General features: G+C 63.4%; 1 protein-coding gene across 1 annotated transcript; it reads left to right on the top strand.

Annotated features, from left to right (window-relative positions):
* Positions 1–11,290: 11,290 nt before the first annotated feature.
* DLGAP3 (DLG associated protein 3) lies at positions 11,291–18,090 on the top strand. The gene is made up of 10 exons (XM_035562057.2): positions 11,291–12,310; positions 13,155–13,360; positions 14,061–14,175; positions 14,310–14,544; positions 15,044–15,384; positions 15,633–15,718; positions 16,467–16,891; positions 17,129–17,220; positions 17,337–17,480; positions 17,872–18,090. The coding sequence occupies exons 1-10, from the start codon at positions 11,291–11,293 to the stop codon at positions 18,088–18,090; spliced, it is 2,883 nt and encodes a 960-aa protein (XP_035417950.2).
* The last annotated feature ends 1,202 nt before the right edge of the window (positions 18,091–19,292 follow it).

Here is a 19,292-nt window from a genome sequence, read left to right as displayed (position 1 = left end):
GCAAGGAAGCACGGTGTTCCTGGGGTAGGGGAGGCTGGGGGCTGCGCTGCCTCAGCTCGCCCCTCTGCCCTGCCTGGGCCACCCGGTGACACCCGCCACCCATGTCCCAGGAGGGGTGGAAGCAGGTCCCTGCATTCCCACAGGCACCAGTACCAGTACTGGCTGGCACCAGTATGGCTGTGGCCCTTTTTAGGGTGGGTGCCTGCCCTCCTGCCCAGACAGAGTGCGTTTCCACGCCGAACAGTGGGAAACCCAACGGGGAAATCCCGATTCCTGAAAGCACGGGGCTGAGATTTTACCAGGGAGAGCCTGACCCGAGCCAAGGAGCAGTCGGATGCCCGGAGGGGACCGGTGCGAGGCCTCGGGGGAATTTGCTGTGAGTGGTTTGTGAGTGGGCAGCTCCTAAAGCGGGGGGAGCTCGGCCTGGGGCAGCCACCTCTGTATGGTGTAGGATGGAGCAGGCAGTGCCAGCAGCCTGGTCCCAAGCTTAGGTGCCTGGGGGATTTGGGGGTGTTTTCCCTCTGCTCTCCTCTTGTCCCCTCTCTCCTCCTTTCCTCCTGTCCCCAGTGAGGGCTGTCACCCTCTGGGACCCCACCGCAGCCCCCTGCCCTCTCTGACACCTGCCTTGTTCTGGGAGCCTGGAAAGCGCCTGCCCTTTTTAGAGAACTGTGGAAGTAAGGCTGGAGACAACAGTAACTAATTATTCAAAATCTGAACCTGGAATAATTAGCCCAATTAACAGTCTCAGGTGATGTTCTCTTCCAGCTGATAACGGCCTGAGGAAGGAGGAAATTAATTAACCCATCAGCCTGACATTTGTAGGTCACGGTGCCCTCTGGATGGCAGCGGGGGCGTTTTGGGGTGCCCATCCCGCTGGGTGCAAGGCTCCCCAGCCCCTGCGTCTCTGGGGTCTGGGTGCGGGGGCCGTGGGGGAGACGGGTTTGGGGTGGGTGCAGGGAGAGGGTGCCGTGACCCGAGGCCAAGGTGATGGGCTCGGCGTCCCCCGGGAACGTCACCGGCGCGGGTTCGTTAGCGAGGCGGAAGCTGTAGGCCTTTAAGGTTGCTGTGGAAACGGCGGTGTTCGGTACGGCGAGGAGCCTGCTGCTTCCTAGGCTGCCCCCCCCCTGCTGCGGGGAGGGGACCCCCGCCCGGACACGCTGAGCCCCCTGCCCGGGGGTCCCCCTCCGGAGAGGGGCACGGCAGGGGGGTGATGGCACGGCCGTGGCAGGGGGTGCTGAGCTCTTGCGGGCTGGGCCCCATCCCCATCTGCTCCAGCACGGCCCCCCCCAGACCCCCAGCTTGCCCTTGGTGTGTGGTGTGGGACCCCACAGCCCTGCCACGCGTGGCTCTGCCCTGTCCCTACCCACCCCATAACCTGGACCCGCTGGGGTGCATGGGGCCAGCAGCAGCCGCCCCCCCCCCCCCCCTCCCCGGTGCCCTGTCCTCACACCTCCACTGGCACGTGGTGCATGGCGTGGCCTCGGCGTCCCTCTGAGCTTTTGGAGGTTTTTAATGAGGTAAATGGTATAAAAAGCACCGTTTTGCCCTAAATGCCCATCCCTGCGTGAAGCTGCTGCCGCGCAGCCTGGGCCCACCCAGGGAGCTGGCGCAGGGGGTGGGTGCCACTGGGGGTTGTGGGGTCCGGGTGCAGCACCCCAAGAGGAGGAGGAGGTGGGGGAAACGTTTTTTTCATTGCATTTTCAATCATTTTCCTCCCCCTCCCCAAGTTTACAGCTCACCTCAGCGGCGTATCGGCCTCCAATCTCATTAAATCAGGCAAATTGTAGCATCTGATATTTTATGGAGATTAAGGTGTGCACCCAGACTCTATAATTATCGGCAAAGATGTATTTACAATACCTTGTTGCTAGTAAACAAAAAATAACTTCAGATCGAAGCACTTTTAGAGGGAAATAAATCTGCCCGCGGAGCCCCGCTGCGATCGGCAGGGAGAGGAGCAGAGGAGCGCAGGATCGCTGCTGCCCGGGGAGACGGGGGCGCACGGGGGTGGCTTGGGGATGGCCCTGGTGCCACCTGGCTGCTGCAAATCCTAAACCTCAAGGGGTCAGGATGTGGTCGGGCACCCGCTGTGCTTGCTCGCCCTTGCCCAGGGGTGCTCGCCCAGGGGTGCTCTCCTGCCATAGCCCTGCCAGGGCAGAGGATTTACACCCCGGGTTTCTCCCAAGCCCCGGCTGGTGTGGGGCCGGCGTTTATCGATGCAGAGCCCGGAGCAGCCGGGTGGTGCCGTGCCCCGCGATTTTTCAGCGTGCTGGGAGCGCTGCGGATTACCGGTGAGGTGACACTGTTTTATCGCTGCCTCAAGTGGATTTATCTGCGCGGCAGGGCCTGGGCTCGCCGCCCGTGTAAATCACCGCAGTGCCTCCAGCACAGCACCGAGGGCCGTTCGGTCCCCATTTGGCCACGCTTCTCATGGGGCTGCGCCATGGGGGGGCTCCGGGGTCCCCGTTCCCCATGGGGCCCCTGTTGCAGCCGGGTGGTGGGCACGGCCATCCCTTCCCTCCGTGTCTCGCTCTCCTGCCCGCCGAAACGCTAATAAAATGGTGATAATGCCGCAGACGTCCTCTGGAAAGGGCTTTGAGACAGATGAAAAGCCCTACTTAAGAGTGAGGCCATTATTATTAATAACTTGGAGCGAGGCTGTAAATTCAGCCGACACAGCTATTATGGGAAACCAACCTGCTCCCGCGCCGGCCCGGCGCGTCGAAGGCTGCCCGGGTGTGGGATGGGGACAGGCGAGCGTGGGCTGGGGGGCACCTGCAGCCCTCAGGGTGGGGGAAATTCAGGGGAAAAGGGTAAAAAACCTCTGGGCAGGCTCCAGCCAGGTGCTCGGGGATGGTTTCCTTGGTTTATGGGAAGCACACAGGTGTGAACGAAGGACATGGTGTGGAGCAGGGTTGGTACCCGGGTCACCCACAGCAGAGCTGCGGTGACCTTGGGGACAATGCTTTGTGTGCGGGGCATCTTCCCCCCCAGGAAGGGACGTGGGTGGGGATGGCAACAAGGCTGAGACTTCAGGACGGGGGTGTACGGGCTGTGAGATCCCACCACGACCTTCCCTGCGCTGGCTGCCCATCTGGGGAGCATCAGGGACCTTTTACACGTTAACAAAAGCTACATTACAAATAACCTGGTGCGGTTCCTCGCGTGGTGCCCGCAGCCATCAGCCAGGTCGGCGAGAGGCACGGAGCCGCCGTGACTCCCTCGCGGTCAGGATAATTTTACATCTCTAATTTCCACCCTGAGAGTGGCACAGCCGGGGCACTGTGAGAGCCCAGCCGGGGCCACAGCGGGTGCCGACCCCTGGCTGGGGCAGTGGGGTCGGGGTATGGGGTGCCACGGGGTGCAGGGTGCTGGGGCCGTGCCGCCCGCGCGGGGCTGAGGCCGTGGCCGTGGGCTCGTGGCGCTGCCTGCGCCCTGCTCGGGAGCTTCTGCGGGGGACCGAGCTTTGATATAAATATCTTTTTGCACAGCACACGACCTACTTTCCAGACAATGCCATTAGCCTCTCGACTCCCTCATTCATCTTGCGCTGTCCTCCCCCTGCCCGCCCCGCGGCGGGACCTGCGCCGGTGCTGTGCACCCAAGGAGAGGTGAGGCAGGATGGGTCCCGGCTGGGTGGCACCGTGGGGACCCCTGTGCAGCGCTGTCCCCAGGGCAGGAGGGGGGCAGGTCCCCTTTGGGGCTTCTCCATCCCATCCTGGAGGGTGCTCAGCTCTGGTTGTCCCTTCCTGCTGTCCCCAGCCCATCAGCCTGTGCTCCTGTGGCAAAGCAGGAGGCAGGCAAGTGTCAGCTCCAGGATGGAAAGTGGGGTCCAGGGACCCTCCTGAGCACCCCCAGAGTATTCCTGGCACTGGGGCCGTGCATGGACGGCACTGGGAATGGTCTCCAGGGATCCCCAGGCTGTGCCGTGCAGTCAGCAAGTGGCTGCTGGGACTAGGAGCAGGCTGGGGCAGGGGGTGCCTGGCCCCACCAGCACAGGGCTGCCCACCCCCCCGGCTCCCAGTGACGTTGGTTTTCTCCTGAGCGCTGGAGACGAGTCCCCAGGAGGCCGGGAGGCCCCGCGCCTGCCGCCTGCGCCCCTCCGTGTGCTGCTGGGGCTGAGCCCTGGCTCGTCCCCTGCAGCTAAAATTAAATATTCAATTTGTATTGCTGGTAAATCCTGTAAATCTCTTTTATCTCTAAGCTCTTGTAGCAGGAATATCAGGGGTGTAATCTCCGCGGGGGCCCGTCCTGCTGCCCTTTGCAGCTCCCTGTCTTGGGCCGCGCTCCCCTTCCTGCATGGCTCCCGTGGGATGCTTGGGAGGCAGGTGGGGAGCAGGACACGGGATGCCTGCAGCAGAACACCCGTGGCACTGCCCAGCCCGGGGGCAAGGGGCTGTGCTACCCCCGTGCCCTGTGCGATGGGGACACCGGTGCCGATATGGTCCCAACAGTGTCCCCCATCCCTGCCGTGCCCCTGCTCCTCGCTGCTCTGCGCCCTGCCCTCGCGTCCCCCCCACCCGCACGCTCTGCCCCCACGCTGGGCCCGCGCCGAGAGCACCGTGCAGAATTATGTAGTTAAATATTTAGCTTTTCATCAGCTTTGCAAATTAAGCCCATCAATTAAAGCGGCAGTTTGGGTCCTCCACTGGTGAGCTCTGCTCGATGGGCTCGCGGTGCCCGTCCCAGCCCTTGGCCCCAAGGGGGGGCTGCAGCCTGGCAGGGGGGCTCGGTGGCCTGGGACATCCCTCCTGGTGGGGGCCTTGGGCTCTGCTGCTGCACCGTGCCCAGAGCCTGCTTGCTAGAAGGTGGCCTGCTGCAGGGAGAGACGCAGAACAGGGCTGGTGCTGCGAAGGAAACTGGTTTTACTGGGCGGCATCTGAGGTCGGGGCAGGGGGTGGCACGTGGGGGGGGAATTCGGGGCGCAGAGCAGCACTGGTGGCCGTTCAGAGCCTTTTGGCATGGCCGCGTGCCCTGAGCTCGCGAAAGCAGCTTTGAAACGATCCCAGGCTTAAGTCATTACACCGCGGGGCCGGGGAGCTAAGTGGCTTTTGGAGCAGACGCAGCACTTCCCCGTGGTGGGAACGGAGCGGGCTGCGGTGGGGATGTGGAGGGTGAAATGGAAACGCCGAGGGCTGGGGGTGGGGACAGGGGGTTTGTCCGGCACCGCTGCAAGCTCGGGGGCTGTGGCACAGCTGGCAGCAGCCGTGCGGTCCCTGCTGGGGCTGCCACATCCCAGGTGCCTGGAAAGGGTCCGTGAGGCATGGACTTCCAGAGGTACTGTTGGCTCTCCATCCCGCTGGGACCCCAGTGTCACCTTCACCGAGCTGCCGGGGGGGCAGCGGGGCAGCGTGCCGGCTGCTGCTGCCCTGGGCAGTGCGGGCAGATGCTGGGTGTGCGTGCGAGGGGAGCTGCCCGTGGGCATCACCGGCGATGGGCACGCGTCGGAGCGCACTGAGCCCCGCGCCAGCTGCTCGGCGGTGACACCGGAGGGCGGTGGCAGCCCCCATGGGGACACAAATCCTGCTGCCATACAGTGCTCGGGCAGCGGTGGCAGGGAGGCTGGGGAAGGGGCGAGCTGGGGGGATGCCGGCATGCACTGCTTTGCTGTCCAGGTGCGTTTCCTTCCCAGCTGCCCCGTCCTAATTATTCACTCATCCCTAATTACTTGCTTCTCCCAGCACCCTGAGGCCGCTGGTGCTGGTGCTGTGCATTTATCCATCTCTGAGCTTCCCTGACTGCCCCATTGGGGAGCAGGAGGTGGCCCCGTGGCCCTGCCCGTCCCTCCCCCGTGCCCACTGCAGGATGCTCGCACCAGCCCCTTTCTCTTACCCCTTTCTTTCCCACCCAATTTATTCCTGGGTTCTGACTGCTGGCCCCATCCCCTCCCATTTGTGAAGGGTTTTGCTGCTTGTGAAGCAGCTCTTCCACGTGCTGGGGCTCCACGGGGACGGGGCGCTGGAGTCCCCTCTCCACTGGCTTTGCCTCTGCAGCACCAGGATGCTCCAGCTCGGGACAGAGCCTGGCTGCCGTCCCCGGGGATCGGCTCCAGCGCTGGCACAAGGCCGTGGCAGCAGGGGCCCTGCTCCCCCCGGCACCGGTGGCAGCGGCAGCCGGAGGCAGCGGCGCTGCGGCGGGGAGTCCCGGTGCTGGCGGCCGTGCGGGATCCCCAGCAGCTGGGGCATGGTGTGGCAGTATTTCCTCGCTCTGCTCGAGGAGTAATTGCTCAGATGGGGACTTGGGGCAACTCCCATCCCTCTCCCGGCATGGTAATGAGTCAAGAAGACTCAAAGACAAATGGCTCATTAAGAAGCAGTGCTGCATTGCAGGATTTTTCATCCCACCAACCGCTGCATCAGCAGAGGCAGTACCTCTCGCGCGCTCGCTCTCCCCAGCTCTGGGAGAAGGAGCTGTCAGGCAGCCGGTGCCGGTGCCAAAATTAATCATGTGCTTAATAAACTACTCCCATCAAACAACCTGTCCTCGGAGTCCCCTCGTGCGGAGCTGGGCAGATGGGAAGAGCGACGCTCGGTGTCCTTCCCTGGGGACAGCGGGGTCTTGCTGTCCCCAGCTGGGGTCACCCCAGCGGTGCTGAGCCCTACTGGGTCCTGCTTGTGGCCGAGGAGCTGGAACGGTCCCTTCCCTGCACACAGGGCCGGAGCAGCTCCTGTGATTAATGGCATCAGTGAAGGGGAATAATTCAGGCTCTGCTGCCTGCAGCTGGGCTGGGGCTGCACGAAGGCAGCGGGAGCTGGCTCAGGGTGTCCGGCCCTGGTGCTCTCAGCTCTGCTGCCCTGGCCCCTCTCAGCAGGCTCGGTGACTCTCACTTGCTCTGCCCGCATTTGGAATTTTTCAGCTGGCATTTGTCCTTCATGACTTTTTAAAAAATATCCTCATCCCTTATTTATCCCAAGCTGCCTCTGCTTGGGTTCTGCCCCTTGTTTCTGCTTGGTTTCTTCCCAGGCAGGGCCCGTCTCAGCCCTCTATTTTTGTTTCGGTCCCGGTAACTGCCTTTGATTTCCTGAGCACACTGAGCACGCTGGCTGTGATCTTTGCATCCTGCTCGCTTGGTGTCCCAGTTTGCCTTCTCCTGGGGCTCCTTCGGCTGCCTGTCCGAGGGCCTGGCGGGGCAGCACGTGGGCTGGGTCCCGTCCCTCTGCGCTAGCGCCGCTGGAAGCAGAGGGCTGCGCACCGCTCCGTGCCCTGCTCAGGGCGAAGCTGCCTTCGTTCTCCCTGAATTCTCTGCTCCTGGATGAGCTCGGTGCCGCGGTGTTCAGCTGCTCCGGAGCTCCTGACCTACCTTCCCTGCTCACAGCTGTGCTCCATCCGTCCCTGCTGCATCATAAATATTGCACGGGAGCGTGCTCTCGGAGCGCTGGCGCTGGGCACGGCGCTGGGCACGGCATCCTCTGCGCAAACGGGGCTGAGGCTGGGCTTGTGGGGGCCAGGGGGTCCCTGGGGAGAGGGACCCCAGGAGGGGTCGGGGTGGGGGGACAGCACCAGGGTTCGCTTTGGGAAGGGGATGATCCCGTAGCTGGCTCCTCCAGGGGAGCATGGTGCTTCCACTCATCCCCCCTGTGGTTTTGAGGAGGATCCCCCGGACCCTGATGGGCTCCATCGAGCGAGCGCAGCCAAAGGGGGCTGCCCTCACCCTTCCCTGTAACGTAATTACTTACAGGAATGACAAACTTCTGACTAATTACACTATCTCTTTCCTGCCTGACACAACTAATGAAATATCCATGAGCTGCTTTCAGCTAATTCAACTTTTAAGAAAATAATTACTCGACGCAGAATTATGTACTAAATTAGGTGATTCCTTTACTAAGCCCCCTTTTTTTTTTCAGGCTGAGTAAATTCTACTAATACAGCCTAATAAAATAACAGAGTAATTAGTAATAAAATAAAATGTTTGCTTTCTGCAATCCTTCTCGCTTACAACTAGTTGGGAAAAAGTAAATAGATTAAAAGCACGGTGGAACCGACCTGGCGGTATTCTGTATTTATTTTCATCCAGCGACTGTAGATCAAATTTGCTCAGCTCCTAAGTGGGAAGACCATATTTTTTTTTTTTTTCAGACTCCAGCTCGCACGCGGTGCCGGGAGCTCAAGCTGCGTGTTTGTTCTCTCTTGCTTTCATCACGAGCCATAAAGATCCCCAGCAGGAACCGCGCTGCCAAACTTGTCGCTAATTTGCAAAGCAGAATGGACCGGGCTCGCGCCATCCTCGCTGCGCGCCTCTGCCGGGCGAGCGGCTGTAAAAAATCACTTTGCTCGCGCTGGAAAGCCGAGGTGGCAGGAGGAGCCTTTGTGGAGCATATGGCCGGATCCAGAGCAAATCAAAGTCAACGGCGAGGCAGCCGCTGGGCCGGCTCCGGCGCCCGCTGGCAGGGAATTGCATAAGAGGATGTGGCTGGGGATGGTTTTGGGGCGTAGCCTGGCGAAACACGTGCGGGGCTGCGCTGGCCATGGGACTGCCTCGGTCGGAGGAGGGAAGGAGGCACTGCTAAAAATCCCGGGGGATTTGGGTCAGGCTCTTTTTTGGGGACAACCGCTCTTGCTCTTCCTCCCTGTGCTTCCTCTCCCTGCAGACCTTGGTGCCCCCAGGACACCCTGTGTGGAGGAGCCAGCGGCCGGGCCATGAGGACAGCATCCCCCTGAGCGCCGGGCGGTGAGTGCACAGATGGGTCCTGCCTCTCTGGGTGTGACCTGGAAACCTTGCAAAGCCTCCTTTTGCGCTGCAACGCTTTGCCAGACCTAGGTGTTGCAGCGGAGTTTGCAATCCTGTCCCCTCCCCATCGCGTGTCCAGGGGTGCTGGGTGGGACTGGGGTGTCGGAGGGGTGCCGGGGGTCCGGGCTCCATGGGGGCTGCACCAGGTACCTGCAGCTGGGGGAAGCAGCACGGCGCTGCTGCCGAGGCTGAGATCTCTCCAGGCGGTGTAAGGAAGCAGAATTACCTCTACTAAGGGCCCCTGTGGGAAGTGAAGCGGGGAGCTGAGTTTGGGTGAACCCTGCAGCACCCCGGGGGTTACGAGCCCCAGTTCTTCCCTCCGACCCTGGGGTGGGCAGGAAAGCCGCAGAAGCAAAAGTCAGGAGGAAGTTGGTGGTGAGGGAATTGCTGCTGGGAGTTTCTCTGGGCTTTGGATGCAATAAAGGCAAGAAGTGAGTTATTTGTAATGGTAATTATGCTCTTCCAGTTTATCCTAGCACATAATTGTGTGGGTGGTAGGTTCCCAATGGTGGTAATTACCCTGGTGTTAAATGGCACAAAATTCAGCCGGTGCTGGGTTTTTTCCCCCATCTTGAGACCGTGATTTTGTGGGATGTGGGGACAGGAGGGCTCCCAGGGGTCTCTGCATGGGACTCCCAACCACGCTGCCCATGCAGAGCCCCCCAGGAGTGCTCCCCTCCCCTTCCCGCTGCCAGCAGCTGTGGGGGAGCCGTGGCGCTGCCTCGCCGGAGCGCTGGCTTTGTTTAATTCCTCCCATTCCTGAGCACAAAAGCCCGCCCGGCTCCTAATAACGGGCTGCTCGGCTGTTGTGACTCCTTCTTCCTGATGTGGTGGCAATATTTGGATCAGCTGAGCACTTCCCTCCGTGAGCATGAGATGATAGCTCAGCCCGCGGAGGCAGAGCTGGGGCTGGGAGGGAGCCTGTGGTCACCACCCATCTCTCCATCCATCCATCCATCCATCCGTCTGTCTGTCTGTCCGTCCGTCCATCCTGCTGCCGACTGCCCGTGTCGCCGCAGCTCCCCCGGGAGGGCAGAGGCCTTTCTTTTTTGTAGCAGGCTGCAGCTTCCTTCGTCTTAAGAGGCAGCAATTAGCGAGCCTCGTTAGGGCAGGAGCGAGATTACAAGGGCAGGGGGGAGACTAGCGGGACCGAGTGATCCAGCCTTGAAGCTGGGAAGAAAGGCGAGGGGAGACGCTTGCCGGGGGGGGGGAGCACACTCCCTGGCTGCTGACAATGCTCGCAGCTCCACCAGACCGTGCTGCACGTGGAGGCATCAAGTCCCTGTCCCCTCCCAGAGCTCTCCCTCTCCATCCCTGTACATCCTGGGGGCCCCTTTTCCATCCTCCCCCCAGCTCCCCATCCAACAGCTCTGTTCCCATGCTCCGGCTGGGCTGGCTGTGGCCCCCAGGGCTCCTCGTCCCCACTGTGTCCCCTGGGGGCTGTCCCCGGACATGTCACCGTGGCTGGAGGCTGACCCGGCTTCGTGCAAGGCCACCTCGCCTGAATCTGATCCCAGAGACAAGGTGCCCAAGTCACCCTCGCTAAATATGATAACGAGCATTGATTGATGCCTGTTAATTAGCCAAGCTACACTGGAGAATAAGCACTTTCCTCATTTATAGTCGTACCCAAGGCAGGGCCTTGGAGGGGCTGTAGGAAGACAAATCCCCCAGGGGTGCGTATGGCACTGGGCATCCCCACGGCCCCGTGGTGCAGCTGGGGACGTGGCGAGGACAGAGCCAGTCCCGGAGCCACCAGGCAGAGGCACTTCTGTTGGAGCAGGGCTGATGCGATGTTCTTGCTTTTGCTTAAGGAAATGGTTAAACAAGAGCGACAAGAGCGTGGTGGCGCTGCCCGGGCACGTGGTGGCACAGGATGGAGGCACTGGGGGAACGCGAGGTGTCGAGGGAGCTGCTGTAAATGCGGGGTGGCGGCGGCGCTCAGGCAGCACGGCGGCTGGGTGGGAGGACGGGCTGGATGGAGATGTCAGCGCCGCGGCAGCCCCCCCAGTCCTGCTCCCCGCTCCAGCTCATTAGCGGCTCTGTGAATCGCGACGGCTGGAAAACTCAGCCAGAACCGTTTTCCTAATGGAAAAACACTTCATAATATTTGGTGTCGGGGAAGAAAACAAGTTTCTGATGATGTTGAAATGTCCTCCCTCACCGTCTGCAAGCTATCTGCTTTGAATGCTTCGTAGCTGGCTGCTGCTTCTCCTTAGAAATCCCCACGTTTCGGCATCCACCCGGGCAGCCGAGTGAGAGGCAGCCCTGCAGCCCCACGCGTGCTTGGCACCGCTGCCTGTCCGTGCCCCGGTTTGGCCGGGTCCCCAGCACGCCAGGTGGGGTTTCAGGGGCTCAGCCAGGGCCAGATCCTGCCCCAGGAGCTTCCTGGCCCCCTCGGTTTGTTCACACAGCACGGCCCAAACACTTTACCCGTGCAGGATTGGGGTTTTGGGATGGCGGAGGGGAGTGTGACGGTGTGCCCCTGCCTGTCCCCGCAGGTGAGCCCGCAGGGACAGCCCTGCAGGATGCCGAGGCTATGGGGCGGGTGCTGACACCATGAAGGGCTACCATGGGGAGCGTAGCCAGGCACAGCACTCCTCCGGCCACCGCTGCCGCTGCATCCCAGAGGACTGCGAGCATCCCGCGGACTACGTCGCGCACGGCCCCGAGGGCCGGCAGCCGTACCTCCTCAGCCCCAGCGAGCCGTGTTCCCTGGAGCATCCCTTCTGCCCGGCGCGGAGCCCCGGCGCGGCCGGCGAGTGCCCGGGCGGGCCCCTGAGCGAGCCGCCCTCCGGCAGCGCCAGCAGCACCTTCCCGAGGATGCACCACGCGCAGCAGCAGCCCTACGACTCCTGCGACGAATGCATGGCGACCGCCCACCCTGCCAGCAAGATCAACCGCCTGCCGCCGACGCTGCTGGACCAGTTCGAGAAGCAGCTGCCGCTGCACCACGACGGCTTCCACACGCTGCAGTACCCGCGGGCCGGCGGCGCCGAGCCGCGCAGCGAGAGCCCCAGCCGCATCCGCCACCTCGTCCACTCCGTCCAGAAGCTCTTCGCCAAGTCGCACTCCCTGGAGGCGCCGGCCAAGCGGGACTACAACGGCACCAAGATGGACGGCCGCGGGGACGGCTACCACCACCACCACCACCACCACCACCACCACCACCACCAGTCCCGCCACGGCAAGCGCAGCAAGAGCAAGGACCGCAAGGTGGACTCCCGGCACCGGTCCAAGATGATGGGCTGGTGGAGCTCCGACGACAACCTGGACAGCGACAGCAGCTACATGGTGTCCGGCCGGCACGCCGTGGACCAGGGCACCCAGTACTGCGTGGACGCTCCCGAAAGTGCCTTCAGAGACTTGACCTTGAAGAGTCTAAAGAGCGGTGGGGAAGGAAAATGCCTGGCCTGCGCCGGCATGTCCATGTCTCTGGACGGCCAGACGCTCAAGAGGAGTGCCTGGCACACCATGACTGTCAGCCAAGCCCGCGAAGCCTACCCCAGCGCCGGCGGCACAGAGACCTTGATGCTTCAGGAGGCAAAGGCCAAAGACAGAGCCTACCAGTACCTGCAGGTGAGGGGGCCGGGCAGGGCTGCCCCACGGGACCACAGCCGGCGATGCTGTGGGACGAGCTGGGGCTGGGTCCCTCCATCCTGGCCATCCCTGGCAGTGTGGGGGCCATGCAATGCCAGCTCTGCTCCCTGTCCCCAGCACAGCCCCATCCTGTGCTGCTGCTGTCTCCTCTCCTTGTGGGTCTCCTCGCAGCAGCACAAAGCCCCTCTGCAATCTCTTGCCCCGTAGTCCTGTGGGTTGGGGTCGAAGCAGTGCTGCCTGCACAGGCTCCTCACAGCCCTGTGCCCTCTCCCTCATCTGGGCTTTTATCCCTCTAGTGCCTGGCCCAGTGCCACCGCCTGGCCCGTCACGTCACCAGGCTCCCTTCTAGGTCACCCCCCTTCCAATTAAAAGCTAATTAACTCTTCGCTCCCTTTCCCGGGGGAAGGAGACAGTGAGTGGCAATCTGAGGGCGGGCGGCAGCGGGGGGATCGGGGCAGGGTGCCGGCCCCATCGCCCTCCCCGCACGGCCCAGGGACGCCATCCTGCCACCGCAGCCTGGTAAGGACCCCGTGGTGCCGGCGGCACGGCCACCAGCCGGGTGGCCGCGCTGGCATGGGTGGGATTTGGCCCAGCCGCGCCTGCTGGGGGGGCTGCGAGGTGGGAGTGGGTTTTGGGAAACAACCCCATATGGGGCAAGCAGGGAACGCAGCTGAGGCTGCCAGGAAGGAGCAGCCCTCTGGGATTTGGGGCAGGGAGGGCAGAGGAGCGGTGCCGCACGCACCCAGGGTTCGGGCTGGGCGCGCACGCCAGGCTCGGGCTGGCTCATGGCATCGCGCGCGCCCACGCTCGCCTCCTGCCCCAGGTGCCGCAGGATGAGTGGAGCGGGTACCCGGCGGTGGGCAAGGACGGGGAGATCCCCTGCCGGCGGATGCGCAGCGGCAGCTACATCAAGGCCATGGGCGACGAGGACAGCGCCGACTCAGACACCAGCGCCAAAATATCGCCCCGGGCGGCCACGCGGCGGGACAGCTACCGCCGCTCCTCCAGCGCCGACCAGGCCAGGAGCAAGTAAGGGCTGGTGCTGGGCTCTGGGGAGGGATCCTGGGCTGCAGCCACATGCGAAGGCTGGGAGAAGAGGTGAAACTGCAAGATGGCGGCAAAATACCCAGATCCAGGGGGAAAACGGGCTTGGTCCTTGTCCCTGTCCCTGCTGCCCGTCGTGTGCATTGCCCCTCTCCCGATGGCTCTGTACCAGTGGGGACCCGGGATGGCTTTTTGGGGTGGTGAGGATGCCCTGCTGGGGACCCCCCCATCTTTGCAAGGCTGCCAGGAGCGCTGGCTGCAGCTTCTCGCTGCGTGCATGGGTGCAGAGCTGCAGTGGGGACCTTGCATGTGCTGCTGCCACCGCTTGTGCCCAGAGCCCACAGCCACGCACAACGACACCGTGCCAGGGGCAGCTCCACCTCAGGGGGGGTGCCATGGGGACCCCACTCTGAGCATCTCTGTGCCGGACCCAGGCAGAGAGCAAAGCACCAGGCAGGCGTGGTGCAGCACGATTTTGGAGACCTGCATCCAGCCTCCACCTCTGGCAGGTGCCAGGAAGCCCCCGGGCCCCCTGGGAGGTTGGGGAGGTGGGAAGGGGTCTTCACAAGAGCTCGGGGGGCAAGTGATGGCCTGCGGGAGCATTGCTGCGGCTGCATTTCCAAACGCTCGGCTGGAATGTGTTGCTTTTGGTGCGATCCCTTCTATTCCCACTGTCTCTCATTAGGTTTGCAAGTAGGCACTATTCTGATTCATATATCTGTAACTGTCCCAGCTGCGGCACGCCACCTCGAATGCTCCCTCGGGGACAGGGCTATGGGCGCTCCTTCACCACCGGCCAGGTAGGGCCTCCTGTCCCAGCTGGGATGTGTCCCCAAGGTGGGGACCGAGGGCAGATGCTCCCCTGAGCATCTCCTGCCCCGCTGGGCTCCGTCCCCTGCTCGCCACCCCAAGCATCACCCACCGCTCTCCCCAGATCAACGACGAGCTCAACCACCAGTTCGAGGCTGTGTGCGAGTCCGTTTTCGGCGAGGTGGAGTCGCAGGCGGTGGAGGCGCTGGATCTGCCCGGCTGCTTCCGCATGCGGAGCCACAGCTACCTGCGGGCCATCCAGGCGGGCTGCTCCCAGGACGACGACTGCCTCTCGCTCTTCTCCATGTCGGCCCCCCCCGGGCCACCCATCACCAGCAGCATCCTGAAGCCCAGCACCTGTGAGTCCTGGGGGTGGCAGGGCATCGGCAGCGCGAGGGTCCCCGCGTCTCCCCACCTGCTCACCCGGGGCTGCTGCCCCCCTCAAGCCCCAGCCCCCTGCAGCCCCGGCATGGGGTGTGAGCATCCTGCTCATAGCTCAGCCCCTCATTTGGGGTCTACTGTGTGTCCCCAGCATCCATTTTCTGTCCTTCCCCCTGCTTCTTTCCCCTTTCTTGCTGCATGCTGTAAAAATTTATCCAGCACGGGCCGGGGCAGGTTCCTGTCCCTTTCTGGGGATAAGCTGGCCAAATGGCCACTTGGGGTCCTGCAGGGCTAACCCAAGCTGGTGTCTGTGGCCCTGCTGGTCTGCGCCAGCCGAGGTGCAAACCCAGCCAGGCTGTGGGCCCTTTGCTGCGGGAGGAGGTGGGCGCCGCTCCCCGGGGCCCTCGCTCGCGGTAGGAAATGAGAAAGTGTCTGTGTTTTCACGCGCCTTTTCATCCTGCGCCTCTCCCACAACAGCTTTCAGTTACAGAAAAGCTCCACCTCCCATCCCTCCAGGAACCAAAGCCAAGCCCCTCATCTCCGTCACGGCGCAGAGCAGCACCGAGTCTGCCCACGAGAGCTACCTGCCCGGCGAGGTCGCCCGCAGCCCCGCCTGGTCCAAAGACGCCGCGGCCCGCTGCAACTCGGCCGAGAGCCTGGAGAGCTCCAAGGTGACGGCCGTGTCCCTCGACCTGCCGCCCGTCCAGCCCCGCGCCGCCCCCAAGCCCTCCACGCTCATCATCAAGGCCATCCCCGGCCGGGAGGAGCTGCGGAGCTTGGCTCGGCAGAGGAAATGGCGTCCCTCCATCGGCGTCCAGGTGGGCTTCGCTCCTCTGCCTGGGTTTGAGCCCCAAACCCCAGTCTGCCCAAGCTGTGTGGGTGATGCTGAGCGGCTGCTGCATGTCCCCTGGCTGCTGGTGTGTCCCCACGGTGACCCTAATGCCACCCCTGTGCCCGCCAGCTTGCCCTTGCTCTCCCAAGGGTGCACCCTTCTCCTCCTGGTGCTGCACACCGAAGCACCCGAGGTGTGGGGCTGCCCAGCTCACTCTCCCTCTGTCCCCGGCAGGTTGAGGCCATCTCCGACTCGGACACGGAGAGCCGGAGCCAGAGGGAATTCCACTCCATCGGGGTGCAGGTGGAGGAAGACAAAAGGTACCGAGGGGCCAGGCCGTGCCGTGCCCCGAGCACTGCGCCGAGCCCTGCCAAGCTCTCCTGGCCGTGGCTTTCCCTGGTTACAAAGCTTCGCGTCCCCCTGGTTCCTGCCCGCAGCATCTTCTCCCTCTCTCCTCCCAGCTGATGCCCCCAGAGCTCAGCACCATCCTCATCCTAGGCTGGCTGCCCCCGTATGGGGCAGGATCTGGCCTTCGCACTCGCACCCAATTGCTGCAAAGGGACAGCCCGGGGAAGGGGCTCTCCTGCTCCCACACTGTGCTGGGGGCTCATTTGCTGGGTTCAGCCCTGGGCTCGGAACCTGGCCCAGGCCCAGGTGAAACCTCTGCATTTTTCTGCAAAAAAATGTGATTTTTTTGCCTGGGATGGGAGTACTGCGAGCCTCACAGCCTGTGAACCTGCACAGCCCGCAGGAAGCGAGCTCTGGGTCCGTGCCCACCCACCCCGGTGCACGCTCTTCGGCATCCTCCAACACCGTCCAGCACTGGTAGCCATGGAAACGGGCTAAGAGCACAGGAAATGAAGGACCGGCAAGATGCAGCTGCTCAGGGCTGTCCCTGCAGACACCGTGCATCCCCAGCCTCACCTGCGAGCCTCCCTCACCCCACATATGCCCACGATGGCACTAGTGGGGGGACAGGGGTGGCAGAAACGTCATGGCTGGCTCGGGACCCTTGGCATCCCTGGTGCAGCCACCACAAGGGTCCCCACATGCTCTCTCTCTCCCCAGGCGAGCTCGCTTCAAGCGCTCCAACAGCGTGACGGCGGGCGTGCAGGCGGACCTGGAGCTGGAGGGCTTCGCCGGCCTGGCCGTGGCCACCGAGGACAAAGCCCTGCAGTTCGGGCGCCCCTTCCAGCGGCACTCCTCGGAGCCCGAGTCCGGCCGGCAGTATGCAGTGTACAAGACGGTGCACACGCAAGGCCAGTGGGCGTACCGGGAGGACTACCAGATGCAGTACGACACGGTGGAGGTGCCCCGCCGCGACGCCTGGGTGGAGCGGGGCTCCCGTAGCCTCCCCGACTCCGGCCGTGCCTCCCCGTGCCACCGCGACGGCGAGTGGTTCATCAAACTGCTGCAGGCGGAGGTGGAGAAGATGGAGGGCTGGTGCCAGCAGATGGAGCGGGAGGCCGAGGACTACGACCTGCCGGAGGAGAGTGAGTGGGGCTGGGCTGCGGGGCCGGGCTCCCCTGGGGCTGCATTGGCACTGTTCCCACCTGCGGAGTGCCTTGGAGCATCCCCCCTGTGATGCCACTTGGCTCAAGAGGTTGGGGTCAGGATTGTTACCTTGGGGACCCCAAATGATGGAGCAGGGTCCTTGCCAAGCGATGGGGAAGGGATGCTCGTGTCCCCATGGGAGAACTGACCGCCTGCTTTCTCCTGGGCCCTGCCAGTCCTGGAGAAGATCCGGAGCGCCGTGGGCAGCGCCCAGCTCCTCATGTCCCAGAAGGTGCAGCAGTTTTACCGACTCTGCCAGCAGAACATGGTGAGTGCCTGTCCAACATCCTGGGGCTGGTGAGCGGGGCTGCAGCTCAGCCTGGTGGGCTGGGGGCAGCAGAGCCGATGCTCTGTGGGATGATGTGGCCCCTTTTGTCCCCGCAGGATCCCAATGCCTTCCCAGTGCCCACCTTCCAAGACCTGGCTGGCTTCTGGGACCTGCTGCAGCTCTCCATCGAGGACGTCAGCATGAAGTTCGCGGAGCTCCAGCAGCTCAAGGCCAACGGGTGGAAGATCATCGAGCCCAAGGTAAGGGCAGGGCTAGGTAGGGGAGCACAGGGCTGGTGCTTGTGCGCATCCCTCCCTTCTTCGTCCCCAAACACATCTGTGGCCAAACTGCTGCTGCCAAGGTACCGCCGGCAGAACCAGCGGGTGCTTTCAGCAACCACTTGAAAAACAAAGAACAGGAAAAAACGAGGCCATTCCTCTGCTGTGATATTGCAGCTGGATTCTGGGCAGCGCTGTCTGCAAAGGGCCAGGCACGATCCCGCGCACGTGCACGCTGCGAGCGCACAGCCCCACGCAGATGTTTGAAGGGACACGCGGCCTCATCTCACCTCTCCATCACATGCGGGGGGGGCTAAGGGGGATGAGGGGCCGGCCCCGTGCCCACCCTGAGGCTCCCCCGTTGTCCGTACAGGAGGAGAAGAAGGTGCCTCCCCCGATACCAAAGAAGCCGCCGCGCTCCAAGGTGCACCCGGTGAAGGAGCGCTCCCTGGACTCGGTGGACCGGCAGCGGCAGGAGGCTCGCAAGCGGCTCCTGGCAGCCAAGCGCGCCGCCTCCTTCCGCCAGAACTCGGCCACCGAGAGCGCAGACAGCATCGAGATCTACATCCCCGAGGCGCAGACCCGGCTGTGACGGGGGGGGGCCTCGGCTTTTCTACCCGGACTGGACGGCGCGTCCATCGCTCACTGTGATCGGGGGCCGCGGGGACACCCTGGGGGCAGCGCTTGGCCCACTCACAGCTTCTCTCTTTTTCTATCGTAGACGTTTCATGGATCCGACGGTGAATGAACACCAACCCGGTTCTGCCCCGTCCCGTCACCCCCCCGCCCGCATGCCCCTGCCCGCCTCTGCCAGGGTCCAGGGCTCTTCCTTCCCCCTGCCCTCTTTGGGGCCGTGTCTCAGATCTTCTGTCCCTTGGCCCCCCTCGGTCCCTGTCCCGTCCGAAGGAGAGGTGACCCCAGCCGCCAGCCCTGCTGGGTGGGAGGGGAGGGGGCTGCAGGCAGGCCCCCCCCCGCCTCTCTGTAACTCAGTGCAATCCCGCGGCCGTGGGGACGGGCCCCCCCTGAGCCCCCCAGTCCCGTGCCCAGCCGGAGCCCCGCTCCGCTCCCCGCCTCCAGCCCCGGTGCGTGGGGAACCCAGGGGTCCCTGACCTATACACATATATAAATATAACCTAAGGAATAAAACAGAAACTACACACGACCAGAGCTGTGTTCTGGCGGGCGGGATGGACCAGAGCAGCAGAAACTCCCAGCCCCGCTTCCCTCGCACCAAGCATCAGCACTGGCGTCCTGCACCCGTTCTGCCCCCTTCTCCCATCTGTCTGTCCATCTGTCTGTCCACACGCTTGGAGCACCTCGCGGACAGGGCAGACGGTTCCCCCTTGACTCTCTGACCTGGTGCAGGGCGTGCGAGCGAGGCGGCAGTGTTGGGGAGACTTCCCCAGGCTCATGCAGGACCCCACAGTGCCGGGCTCATGCAGTGCCCTGGTGTGGGGACAGCAGAGCGGGCACGCCGGGCATTGAGCTGCTGGCCGGGGCTGGCCTCGGCATCCCCTGCACACGGGGACAGGGCTGTCAGTGTGGGGCTGATGGAAATTCCCTGCAGGGTTCCCCCCTTCTCCCCAAGCTGCCGGTGTTCCGCGGGGATGGGACACCCCAGATGGGGTTGTCATGTCCCTGGTGCCCTGTGGGGACAGGGGACATCCCGGGATACAGCCCTCATGCTCCAGCTCCATTGCCTCTGTGCACAGAGCCAGGAGATCCCCGACGGGTGCTTCCCTGGGGAATTCAGGGATGATGCTGCATCTGTCCCCATCCCTGAGCACGTTCATG

Source organism: Cygnus atratus, chromosome 23, assembly GCF_013377495.2.
Source record: "Cygnus atratus isolate AKBS03 ecotype Queensland, Australia chromosome 23, CAtr_DNAZoo_HiC_assembly, whole genome shotgun sequence".
Taxonomy (NCBI): Eukaryota; Metazoa; Chordata; class Aves; order Anseriformes; family Anatidae; genus Cygnus; species Cygnus atratus.
Note: the sequence above shows the minus strand (reverse complement) of the source record. Positions and strands in the feature narration are given on the sequence as shown.

Bases quoted from the DNA above. Each gene is read 5' to 3' on its own strand.
- DLGAP3 (XM_035562057.2), top strand. From the start codon at position 11,291: ATGAAGGGCTACCATGGGGAGCGTAGCCAGGCACAGCACTCCTCCGGC. The intron at 15,385-15,632 runs GTGGGCTTCGCT...TGTCCCCGGCAG, and splicing joins GTCCCTCCATCGGCGTCCAG to GTTGAGGCCATCTCCGACTC. The intron at 15,719-16,466 runs GTACCGAGGGGC...CTCTCTCCCCAG, and splicing joins CAGGTGGAGGAAGACAAAAG to GCGAGCTCGCTTCAAGCGCT.